The sequence below is a fragment of the Plectropomus leopardus genome, chromosome 6 (assembly GCF_026936395.1).
Source record: "Plectropomus leopardus strain MGB_pleo_1.0 chromosome 6, ASM2693639v1, whole genome shotgun sequence".
NCBI classification, from domain to species: domain Eukaryota; kingdom Metazoa; phylum Chordata; class Actinopteri; order Perciformes; family Serranidae; genus Plectropomus; species Plectropomus leopardus.
This window is the reverse complement of record NC_142181.1, coordinates 21,308,890-21,321,864: the sequence shown is the minus strand read 5'-3', so window position 1 is coordinate 21,321,864 and position 12,975 is coordinate 21,308,890. Positions and strand designations below refer to the sequence as shown.

At 40.9% G+C, this 12,975-nt stretch overlaps 1 protein-coding gene across 2 annotated transcripts in view; it reads left to right on the top strand.

Annotated features, from left to right (window-relative positions):
• Positions 1–393: 393 nt before the first annotated feature.
• LOC121943798 (uncharacterized) overlaps positions 394–12,975 on the top strand; it is a 63,414-nt gene continuing 50,832 nt past the window's right edge. The window contains exons 1-2 of one of the 2 annotated variants that reach the window (XM_042487412.2): positions 394–1,153; positions 10,294–10,629. In XM_042487412.2, coding sequence (XP_042343346.2) covers positions 995–1,153; positions 10,294–10,629 — 495 coding nt within the window. In that variant the 5' untranslated portion in view covers positions 394–994. The remainder of the gene's footprint in view (positions 1,154–10,293; positions 10,630–12,975) is intronic. The other variant, XM_042487411.2, reaches the window with a different exon arrangement.

The window sequence follows — 12,975 nt, the reverse complement described above, 5'->3', positions numbered from 1 at the left end:
GTATTGTAATTATGGGTTGCTTCAGCCTTCAAAAGCCTAAACTTTCCCATTCGGAGGCCACCCGAGCAAAACTGCGAATTAATTGGCACGGCTAACCTTTTGAAGCGAGCCGAAGCCTGAAACTGGAGGAGAGGAACCGACGAGGTTCTACAAAAGGTAAAGAGGAAACAGAAAACCCACAGAGGGGAACTGAAACTGATAATCCCATGTGTAAATGTGACCCCCAAAAAAGTGTGAGAAAAAAAGTTTTGGGTTGGTCCGCAGGTTGCGCAAAGTGGAGAGAGAAAGGGATGAGCGCATTGGTGCGCGCTGGGAACCATCCGGACAAGAGCTGAAAGACGGATATTCCCTGCCTCAGGACACACCCTCCATGCTCTCCCCTCTCTCTCTCTCTCCCTCTCATTGTTTCCCACACTGACTGTGTCGCCGCTGGGCTTCGTGTCGGGTTAACAAATGACCAACCAGCCGCTTAGATGAGAAGAGCGCAGAGTGAAATCACTCCGCTGGAGACGCAACTCTAGCGCTTCACCCACTCATCGCGAAGTATAATGTTTTTAGTTTTGTGCGTGGATCAGGCTTGAAGAGAAGAAGAAGAGAGAGTGTGAGCTAATTGGGATGAGAGTTCAAGTCAAGTGAGCCGGCAGATTGGACCTTTAAAGCCTCTTAACGCAGGTGGTGGGAGGAATACAGCGCAAGGGGAGTGTGTTTGTGTGCCGTGTAGGTGTTTGTGTCAGTGGAAATCCACCCTGGATACAGAGGCAAGGGGGTGACCAGGTGTGCGTGGGTCGCTGGGTGGGTGATAAATCCAAGCGGAGACTTAGGTTATGGTTTCTCCGTCCTGGACGCGATGAAGTGGCTCAGCGGGAGTTTCAGGGTTTAAAGACCGGAGAGGAGGAGAGCTGGGCGGACGGACGGACGCAGCGAGGGAGGAGGAGGAGGGGGACACCAGCACCGCCGAAGCGCACAACACGGTCCCCAATCCCGTGACGCAGGGATGGAGAGCACAAGAGCGCACAGGCTGACTCGGCTGGATCCCAGACACCGGAGCGGAGAGATCACCGGGAAGCCAGACATGAGGAGTGACCGACACCGTGGACACCTCTACCTGCAGCGAACTGTGATTTTTCTCGTCGCGCTCACGATACAACCGCAGGTAAGCCACCGATTAAGTGCTATTTCGGGCGGCATGCACTTAAACCCCCGGGGTTGACTTTTAACTGTGGTTCAGCGTGTTTTTCTTATCACAGCTGCGTGAAAACAGTCAATAATGGAGTCCACGCACTCTGTCTCTTCCCTCTTTGTGCTGCCCTCATTCTGCTCCTACATGGCGCTGTGCCCACCTGTTGTTTCAACCCGCTGCTGCCTATTATCCCACGCAACTGAAAACTACTGTAATCCTATTTTGGAAGCAACAAAATATTTGCAAAAAATACGTGTTTGCATAAAAATATTCAATATTTTTAACATAATAAAGAAGTCACAGAGTAGGCTATAATTCCACTGTTTGTATATTAAACAGAGAATAATGAGACGGACAACACACAAATCAAGACTAATAATATTAGGTTGCTTGATTCGATTTAATTTTGGTCAAACCTTTAGCCTAAAGTCTTTAGAGGGACTGCGATGGCTCTTCAGTAAAACATGAGAATAAAAAGCGCCATAATTACGCACTACACACCCTCTGTTCAGCAGCCTCTCATTCATAGATTAATAAAGGAGTATCTGCATTTTTTCCTGCATCACCATCTTTCTCATATCCAACTGCTGATGCATTCTCTATATATTTTTAATTTGCAGCTCTCAGCCACTTTTTTTGACTGTTTCTTATCACCTCTATCTTTGTATCTCCTGATGGTATGGGTGCAGACTTTTTTTGTGTGTGTTATAAAGCTTTACAGTCACTGCAGCAGCTAGTATGAATGATTCTGGCAAGCCACTCATGGCATAATGGGCAATGTTTTGGCAGCATGGAAAGCTTTGGATTCTAAAACAAGATAATATTGGGCATGAAGGTGGAAAACCACAAAATAGTTTTCCCTTTTTTTGCACTGTGAGCTGTCAAGCAGCTGCTGGCCTGATCAGGATGCCTATGATGTGTGACAGGACCCAGCAGTAGCAAGAACAGGCCCAGAGGTGCTCCAGTGTGTGTGTGTGTGTGTGTGTGTGTGTGCGTGTGCGTGTGCATGTGTATGTGTGTGTGCGTGCACATGTGTTTTTTCTGAACACTGAGCTCACATCCAGCATCTGTGTCTTGGGTGTGTGTGGAGCCCGGGGCCACAGCCGAGTAAACTCTGGGGCGTGTGAATTTTGAACGTTCGGGCAGCTCTGCGTGTCTTTCTCTGCACCTCTGCAACCTCTTCACAGCTGAAGAACAACTCTCTCCACTCCCTCCATTCTCTGACTGCACTGCAGTGAGAAACACACACACACGCTGGATCCTCTGCTGCTGCTGGTGACTATTTATTAATGCAGGAGACCATGTTCATGAACCCAGAGCTGCTCAGATACGAGAGGGTCATTAGTGAAGCTTATTGACTGTCCAGCGGTCACTACATGCTGTCTGTTGTCCAGTTTTATTAACGCTCACACTGCAGCATGGTGTAGTGTGAGCCTTGTGGATACTGTGACAACATGAGTTTCAGCTTTGCAATATCATTTTCACTTTGCCACATCCAAAAAGTTGATTAGTTTACGCTATTTCATTAGATTTCTCTAAAGCGTGTCTCACATCAGCAGAAACATAAACAGTTCCACAAAAAACAGCTTCATAATAGTAAACTAGTGATTTGAATAGTGAATAAAATCCATTTTCTGAAGAAATTGTAATAAAATTTTGTTTTTAAATGCAAAGTTCAACAAAACACAAACAAACAACTAAGAAAACCTGTTCCTCAGAGTTCATCAGATCCCTCCAGATGTAGATTTCAGAGGGGATGCAGGGGACAATATTTGGAACATGTGCAGGTTTTTAAAGCATAATTTTCACATTATGGTTTTGAAATCTGTATCTCATTTAAGAACATAAAACTTCAAATAAAGGTGTTGCTGTCTGTTTGACCAAAGGACAAGAATAAAGCAAGATCTGGATAATCACAGCAATATTCTGAATTTGACATCTTTAAAACTTTAATCACATTTTTGGATTAAAATGGCAGCTGGGCAGATACCTTGCAAATGCAGTGTATCCCAGGATATTTAGTCTGTCCTTTTACCATTTCAATCCAACAGCTGCAGCTAAGTGAAACCCACAGATGTAGATTTCAGGGGGGACACACCCACCTTTAAATGTAGAACATGTGCATATGTCCCCCCCAAATAAAAACATGAAAGAAGCAGATGACTTATATTTTGACCAAATTAAGGACACTTACACTATAAATTGATGCACAAAAGGCACCAATTGGTGTGTCAAAAAATCTGCAGAATGCAGGAAATTAAGTGTTTTATGCTCAAAATGTTCTTGCAGAGGACCCCCAGACCCCCCATTTCATATGCATCTCCCCCAGTGTTGAGACAAAACCTATGCCCTTACCCTCAGATTCAGTTCTGGTGTGGCTTGATGAGTTGTTGAGATACTGACTGAAGTACAATTATACAGCACTGCAACCAACAGATACTTTCATTATTGATTAATCTGCCAAATGCTCTATATTCGGTCTATAAAATGTAAGAAAATAGTTATAAATGCTGACACAGGTTCCAAAGGCAACCTCCAACTGTTTTGCCTGAACAATAATCCTAAACCCAAATATATTTAGTTTACATTCATGTAAGACAAAAAACAACAACAACAAAAAAAAACAGGGAATTTCACTCCTGAGAGTGCGGATAGAGCACATTTTTGGCATTTTTCAATTGTCAGAATTGTTTCCCAGCAGTTTTCTGCTGATCATAAAATAGATTAACTGAGCATTCAAAGTGACACAAAATTGTATTTATAAGCTATAGTAATGGAAAAATAGACAAAAGATCTGCACAAAAGCCCACAGTAAATTTAATTGTGCAACATTTCAAGAGATCTTAGTCATGCATTTCAATTCACCATTACAGATCAGGACAGTCATATAAAGAGATGAACACATTTATCTCTCAGGTGATTTGCTTGATTGAGAGTCAGTCCACCCTCAGGTTGAAACAATCAGGTTGGGCTAATCAAAGCAGAGCTGAAAGGCATTCTCTGAAGCTCCCACATGGAGAAGAGAACATGCCTCCATAAAAAAAGAACCAGAAATGACAAGATTGTACTACACAGGCATATTCTGAAAGCGACACATCATAAATTACATCAAATATATATTATACATCACAAATCACATAGAAAATCACTTACAAGTGAAAAATAGAGGACAGTAATGAACTACTTGCCCGAAAAGACTTTATGGATACAAGAAAGTTCAGCCTGCAATTAGCTAGAATTTATACTGAGATTTGAAAGCTGTTATATCTTTCCAAATATAAGCATAGGTGCAAAGAAACTCTTTAACCATTCACAGCAAAGTCATGTTGACTATCATAACCCTGTCATATGTAAAATATTTTATCTTTGAAACTTACTGAACAAATGTATCATTTCCATTTCATCTCTTTGTATTTCATTCTGCTTATTTGCTTTGTGCCATTTGACAATGCTGTTCCAACTGCAGCCATCTTAACCAATCTGCAGCCATTAAAGGTGAAGTGTTTAAGATATTGGGGGATTTGGTGGCATGTTGGGGTGAATTTCAGATTGCAACCAGCTAAAACTTCTCCTGGCTAGAATTTCTCCAGTGTTCATTGTTCAGGAGGCTTTTATCAAGAGCTGAATTATCCACGTAGGTCTCTTTCTCTCCAAAACAAACAGACCAGGTGGTTAAAAGCCCTAAAAACACTGAATAAAGAAGTTTCACATTACAAATCAGTACATCTCCAATGCTGTTTGGCAAGTCGGAGACCAGTGGCTCGCCCACCTCATGCCATTGTGTGTCTTACTTTGGTGGCCAGTGCAACTTGTCTAGAGTTAGTGTTTTGGTTTGTCCATTCTGGGCTACTGTAGAACCATGGCAATGCAACATAGCAATCTCCATAAATGAGGACCCGCTCCCTTTGTGAATGTAACTAGTTCATTCTCAGGTAAGGAAAACACAACCATTCTTATTTTCAGGTGATTATAAACTAATGAAAACATACTTATTATAAAACATCCTATCTATGCCAATATATCCTCCTAAATCCTACAGACTGGGCATTTTAAGACAAAAAGTGTGCATTATTATTGAGTTTTTTTTGGTTTTAAACTTTTCCATTAATCCCCTTCTCTTTTTCATACTGCTGCATAGACAAACAGAGTTCAGCTAATGAGGCGGGTTTGTCTTTAGATGGAGAGGAATTGTTGTGAGTCAGCCCGAGTTTTGGGTGTAGTGATCCTTTAACTGCCCAATGCTCTCCTGCAGAGATGTTCTGAGCCTCGGCTGTCTCTCTGTCTCTCTGTCTCTCTCTCTCTGTATGTCTTTCTCTCTGTCTCTCTCCCTCTGTCGCTCTGTGTCTCTCTTTCTCTGGTCAGACTGAGCGCTGAAACGCTGGTATGCAGGGAATGACTCGGGCAGCGAGAGGAGGAGAGGAAGAAAGGAGGATGTAGAGTGATGAGCGCCACTGTATCTCCACAAGCCTTTTGATGTAGACCAGTTCACCCCCCTCCATCCCCCTGACCCCTCCCATCTCACCCCCTCACCCCTCTCGGCTCAGGGACAAGGGCAAGAGAGGGACACGCAAACCAAACACAATGGGGCGACTGAGATTCTGGCTCATGTGTTGGGCGGCGGAAACATGAGAGCTTGTTGGTTGTGGTGATTTCTGTCCACAATGAAGCACACAACACCGCTGGGGATACACGACTGATTCTTGGACTTAATGAGCAATCATTAAGTTCAGTGTTTAGGCAGGAATGCCAAAAAGCGGCTGTGAATTATTCAGATTTATTCATCAGAGGAGGTTTCATAACAAACTGAGATAACAGTGGCTTCATGTTGTTGTGTTTGCAGTTGTTGCAAAAAGCCAAAGGCATTGTTTCATTCTGCTACAGGGACATACAGACAGACAAGAGCACGTACACACACACACACACACACACACACACACACACACACACACACACACACACACACACACACACACACACATATGCATGCACGCACATACCTGACCCCAGTGCTCCGATGCTCCCAGGGGGTCTTGTTAACTATAGTGTGTATTTGTGTGTGTGTCCCCTCCACCCATCTTTAAACAGGGAGGGAACACAGAGAAAAGAAAGGGAGGCAGATGAAAAGGAGCATGGCAACAATGCAGAAGAGTTGATAACCACAGAAAGAGAAATGACAGGAGCGTTACAGCTTGTTCCCAGATACAGAAAGAAGGAAGGAGGAGGAGGAGGAGGAGGTGTCCCCTCGATGTCATCATCCCTGGGGAAGAGAGAGTGAGAAATAAGAAGGGAGTGGTGGCAGTGACACAAAGGTGGAGTGAAGAAACAAAGAAAGAAAGACAAGGAAGTTAAGAGATAAACAGTATTATATGGCAGTGGTGTTGCGTTGTCTGTGCATGATTTAGATGGAAAAGTGAGATCTGTCCTCGACTGGAGGTCAGGCAGAGTTATGGTGATAAAAGTTATTTCATTAGGTAAAAATCCTCCTCGTTACCCGTAAGGACTAGAGGTCTAAACTGATCGACATTAATGGAAAATGGTTAATAGACCTGCACTTAATAGCATTTTTTTAGTCATTTTGACCACTTAAAGTGCTTTCACACTGCAAGTCAAGTTCACCCATTTACACATACATTCATACACTGGTTGCCGAGGCTGCTGTACAAAGTGTCACCTGCTACTCAATTTTTATACATCCACATGCACTCACACATTGATGGAACAACCATCAGGAGGAAGTTTACAGTTAGTTTTTGGTCCCTTTGTAGCCATCTGTCATCAATAACTTTTCTAAATTTGTTCCTTCAAAGTCACTTTAGTCAGTACTCTCTTGTAAAAAAAGACTTTGAATCTCAAAGGGAATATCCCTGGTAAAATAAAGGTTAAATTAAAAAAAAAAAAAAAAAATGTAAAAACTGCGGGCCTGCACAAATGGGATTCAGTTTCCTGCAAATGCTGAAGGTTTGTGCAGCCATATACTGTGAAAGCATTTACAGTGGTATGATAATTTACAGTTATCATACCTTGTACATTTGCTTATCTGCGGTATTGGAACAACTGGAATTACCACCTCATGGTTTTAAGCCTCAGCGCACCAGTCAACTTGCACTTAAAGTTTACATCCCTGTGTGTAAAAACATGGATGTGACACACACATCCTCCCCTGGCAGCACAGATGATCTAAATAGTCAGTGCAGTTTCAAGGTGGGCACCCAAGATTAGTGTAACAGATTCAGTATCTGACTAAATATGTCCCCTTCAGCTCCTGAGTTTAGATGTTGAGTAATGACCAGAAAAGTTTACGATGTCACAACGAAGCTGATCTGTGAACTTTTGGATATGAAATGTCAGCATTTCCTCATTTTATCCTGTTTTTCCCATTTGTGTGAAATCTTTTCAAAATAAGTGTATGAATTCTTGAGTTATGGCCTTAAAAGTTTTATGAGGTCACAGTATTCTTGACCTTTGACCTTTTACCATATTCTAGTCAGTTCATACTTGAGTCCAATTGGACGTTTATGCCAAATTTGAAGAAATTCCCTTAAGCCATTCTTGAGATACTGCGCTCACGAAAATGTGAGGGACAGACAACCTGAATACATACTGCCTCTGGCCACGCCCATTGCCTGTGCAGAGGCATAAAAACGCAACCTGAAGGGAGCATCTCACCTGTGCATTATCTTTTTACAGGTACTTCCATAAAAATAGTTTCCAGTTTCAAATAAAGCTTAATAAAGTTACAGCCAAAAAAAAAAAAAAAAAAGCTTTAAAAACAATCTTTTAGGGTCATTTTAACAGATAATAATGTAACCTTGGTTAATGTACACATTATATTTTGGGGTTATTTTAGTATTATTTTAAAGTGAAAATAGAATTTCTTATACCAATGTATAGAAAACATTGTTTGAAAAAGTATCCCTTAAAGGGTAAGATGTCATACATGTTTAGCATATCAAACAAGTTTACAAAATATATTTTTCACAGATAAAGGAAAGGAAAAATGTTTTTTGGGGGTTAATTTAGTTACTTGAGTTGCTATATTAATTGATTTTTTACAGAAAAGTGGGGAAACGAATATTTTAGCAGGAATGATTCAACATTGTTACTTTTAACTGACAGAATTAATTTGTATTATAACAAACAGTAATAATTACATTATCAGTAAAAGCACTTGAACTATTATTTTATAGGCCTGTGTATATATATTTCTACGTGTACCTTCAAGTTGCTATTTTAATTCCCCACAGCCTCAAGTGAGTCAGAGTAACTTAGTTCCTACCTGCCATTGTTTGAGGGGGGACAGGTGATGGTGTGACAGAACTAGGTGCTGTAGATGTCAGCTGTCTTCTTGTTATTTCAGTGTTAATTAAAGGAAATAAAACGAGACAAATTGTAGCCCGGTTATTACTCACAAGCCAGAAGGACTGGAGAACACTACCAGACAGTAAAGTAAGGTTACAATAGTGATACTAATTGTGTTGTACTGTATAACATTGAAACCGTGATATTTTGTGAGATTTTGTGGCCCACCAACTCGAAGCAAGACATACGGACTTGGTGTCACCTGTGTAGTGTGACTTTAAAATCTAAAATCTGATAAAATCTGATAAAATTGACTGTGCTGACCCAAAACAGCGTGTTGACAATGGGGTATGGTTCAAAACAAATTGATTTATTTCTTATAAAATTATAGCTGAAAAGCAGAGTTAAAACAAATTAACATGGGCTCAGGCACTCAGTCCAAATAAAATGTCCAAGTATAGAGTCCAGTGGTCCCCAAACAGAGCAGTCCTGTCAGCCTCATAACTGCAGCACAGGGACGGTCCTCAGTTTCTCAAACATGTGGCGTCTTCAGCTCGTCAGTACAGAGTAGAACCCAAATCAGTAGACTCATCTGTCTCTGCCTCCTCTTTACATCAGGTGATAATATATCATGACATTAACTAAACAGGGTGAGCCAAAATAATTTGATTACTAAATTCAAAACAAAACAAGCCAAATACTCACACCAATAAAGCAAATATAGCAAAGGGAAATAATTCAGTCAAATGAACTGGGCAAGGAAAAAAAGAAAAAGTAATCTAGCAGCTAAACACTGCTACTAAAGGAATCAAGTAATCATGCAAATATATCAATGTAAAACCAATGTAGACTGACGAAACGAAACAGACACACACAACAAAGACCCTTTCCTTATTTAGTAAGTTATTTAGTTTTTGTATATCTCTGATGCAATCGATATTGTTGGGACTCTGGGCCACTCCTCACGCTTAAACATTTACAGCAATCAAAAATATAAGATATAAATATATGTATTTTTTTTACATTATTTTGTGTGTGTGTCATCATTAAGCATCTTTTTGTGTCTCTTTGTAGTCGATTTGTGTCTCCTTGTGGTCATGTCTTGTCTTTTTTAGCCCCTCCCACCAAACATGGGTAAACCCATTAGATATAGGTGATAGACTGCATGGAGTCTGCTTTTCTGTCAGCTTTTGTGTGTGTATGTGTGTGTGTGTGTGTGTGTGTGTGTGTGTGTGTGTGTATGTGTGTGTGTGTGTGTGTGTGTGTGTGTGTGTGTGTGTGGTTGTGTTGTTTTGTTGGTGTGTCTGTCATTTCCCAAAATGTTGCACTGTTCCCGTAAAACTTTATTTCTTACAGAGACTTGAAATTCTGCCCACTTTTAAATTAACCTCTGATCCACTCACTTTCATTTCTCACTGAATGCTTCTTTCATCTGTCTGTCTGAAATACCTTCTGTCCATATTTGTAGATCAGCTGTTATCCACAACTTTCCTTGACAGCAAAACTCAGTACCTTCTTGTTTTAAAACCCACACCGCCTATAGCTGTACAATTTTCAGTTTGCCACAACCTTTGCTTCCTCCATCACTCACATAAACCTGAAATTAAAGGTGCTGTGTGTAGGATTTAGAGACATATATTGGCAGAAGTGGAATATAATATGATAAATATGTTGTCTTTGGTGGGAATCAACTGAAAATAGGAAGGAGGAGAGTGAGCCGTTTACATCCACATACAGAATGGGCTCTCTCCTGGAGACGTATAACATTAATATGATAACATATTAACTTAACTCTCCCTTTTCTTCTCTCTCAGTCAGTGTGTGCAGTCGGGATGTTCGAGCTTCAGATCCATTACTTCCAGAACCCACTTGGACTTCTGCAGACCGGAGAATGCTGCGACCTCCAGGCCAGTGGGGGGCAGCGCTGCTCTGCCAGGGACCAATGTGACACTTTCTTTCAAGCCTGCCTCAAGGAGTACCAGGCCCGGGTCGTCCCAACTGGAGCCTGCACCTTTGGGTCAGGCAGCACAGGGATCCTGGGTGGAAACTCCCAGTCGCTCCGCCACCGAGGCCACGATGGAGGAGGAGGAGGAGGAGGAGAGGATGGGACTAATGGACACATTGTCATTCCCTTCAAATACGCATGGCCGGTGAGTACAGGGGCAGCCTGGTGATCAGTATGGTTACCAAGGGAACAGACTAAGCTTCAAGTACAACAATACACTCAAACTGAGGCTAGAGTGGAATAACAATGATGAGTTCACATGCTTTTACACCTTTTCTGTCCTCCTCTTTGAACGACTGAAAGTGGAGTGGACTGATAGACAACATAATAAAAATTATAGGCTATAGTAAATCACAGTGTCTTTTGAGAAATAGTGTTATTTTTAGTGACTGCTTCTATTGTTAATGTTAATTTAGACAACAAAATTATGGGATAAAGCAGAGGTGGCCCATCTTGCCTGAAACAAAAAGCACCTCCGCAAAAATTAATACAATTTGTCCCAGTCTTAATTGGAATAAAACAGAGGCATCATTTCACACAGCAATCATCACATATTTAATGACTATGGCTGTTGTTTAGACCAGTAATTTTTAACCAAGAACTTAAATTTTAATGTAATTAAAACTTTGGTTTGTGAGCAAATATCTACAAAACTAAAGACATTGTCTTCACCCTCAGCTGTACTTTGTGTCTAGTATTATTAGCAAATGACAACATGCTAATGTGCTAAACTAAAATTGTGATAAATATTTCAGCTGATTATTTGCTTTCCTCACCACCGTTTCTTTTCTTGTGCACTGAGCTGAACTGCCAATCACAGTGGTTTCTCTGACCAATGAGCTCCCCTGTCTGTGAAAATCTGAGAAAGGCTGACAAGTGCCCACGGTGCGAGACACATCACAAAAACCATGGTGACAGATGCTCAGCATCAGCCTGACATCGACCGACAGCCGACCATCGACTTGGTGTGTCAGGGCCCTTAGCATTTAGCTCAAAGCAACACTGTGTCAGGAAATACCACATTTTTTTATATGTTTGGTCTCTAAAAATCCTTTAAATAAACAATTTGAGAGGGAAAACCTTTTTTTGTACGGAGACCATGACCTGTGTTGTGGGATCAATACTTTACTATAAGCCATAAATGTGCAAAACCAGTTTGACCATCATCTACTAGATAAGATGATCACCACACCAGTGTGCCGGACTACCTCAGCTAAACATTTTCCTGCATTCATAATATAAAGAAAATCACGATATGATCACAGTTACAGATGATAAAAGACTACTCCACATTATTGTAAATTCTCATCCGTAGTTTCATATTTACTGCGTACCGTTACACAGTAATATTTCTTATCCCTCGATCACGTTTTGTCTTTCCTCTTTCTCCCTGTTTTCCTTCATCAATCCTGAACTTTCTGCACTCAGTTCAAAACTTAGCACTGCTTCCTTCAGGGCGTATCGAACAATCTGCATCTCGATCAAACATCACGCTGCTGGCTGCTCCATCGTGCGTCCTCATTAAAGAGCAGACCAATTAATCTGCCATTAGCACAACGGTGGGCGACTGTGGCTGAGAAGGTGATATCGATTATTCAATCCACCTTTCTCTCTTCTCCTCCAGCCTTCCTTCTCTCTCCTATTCTTTATTTCTTTCCCAATTATGCAAAAAGAAGCTAAAAAACCCCACAAAGATCAGTAAGTAGGGAGTTTTTCCTCTTCCCCACAAAAAACGCTTTGTATGGGAGTCTGGCTTTGAAGAGAACATTAAAAAGTTTCAGTTCAGTTTTAAATTGAGAAGGTTTAGTGAAAATGCATGTGTTTGACAAGTCTGGAGCAAATGACTTGAGATGAGATTCTGATTACACTGCAAGGGTTGCGTGAGTGTTTTGTAAATTGATTTTTTGATACAGTTTTGCTGTCGTTAAGCAGAGTCCCAAGTAAATCAGTAAATCAATATCTTTGTAATTTTCTGAAGAGGCATGTGAGAAAAGTTTTCTCAAAAAATTCAAGGTAAAAGTATGATTGATTTACAGATGTTTTTTTTTTTTTGGTGAAGTATTCCTTTAAAGGACAGTCAATATGGGGTGCATGTGATCCAATCATTTCATGCATTTTGTTTTCTTTCAGCCCTGAAATGCTCACAAGGTTACTGCCCTTGTGAAAATTGAAAAGAAAATATTCTCATAAGGCATCGTTCTATCCCTCCATCATCACCCATTAGTCGCTTCTTTACTGAACTCTTCATTTCAGCAATTAATGCTTGTTTATCAATGAAACCAGAGTTAGAGAGAATCCCTTAAAATGACTTGGCAAGGACATGAAGGAGTGAGTCACCATTTTTCAAAGGTTTGCAGAGGTATCGATGGCTCTCAGTTGGTCCTCCTGTTGTCTTTTCGTGCTTTCTTTTAGCCTTCAGCATGGCTGACATCTTTCTCAAAATGAAAGGATAACAGAAATGGCAACAAAAGACCTTGTGGCTCTAATTTTA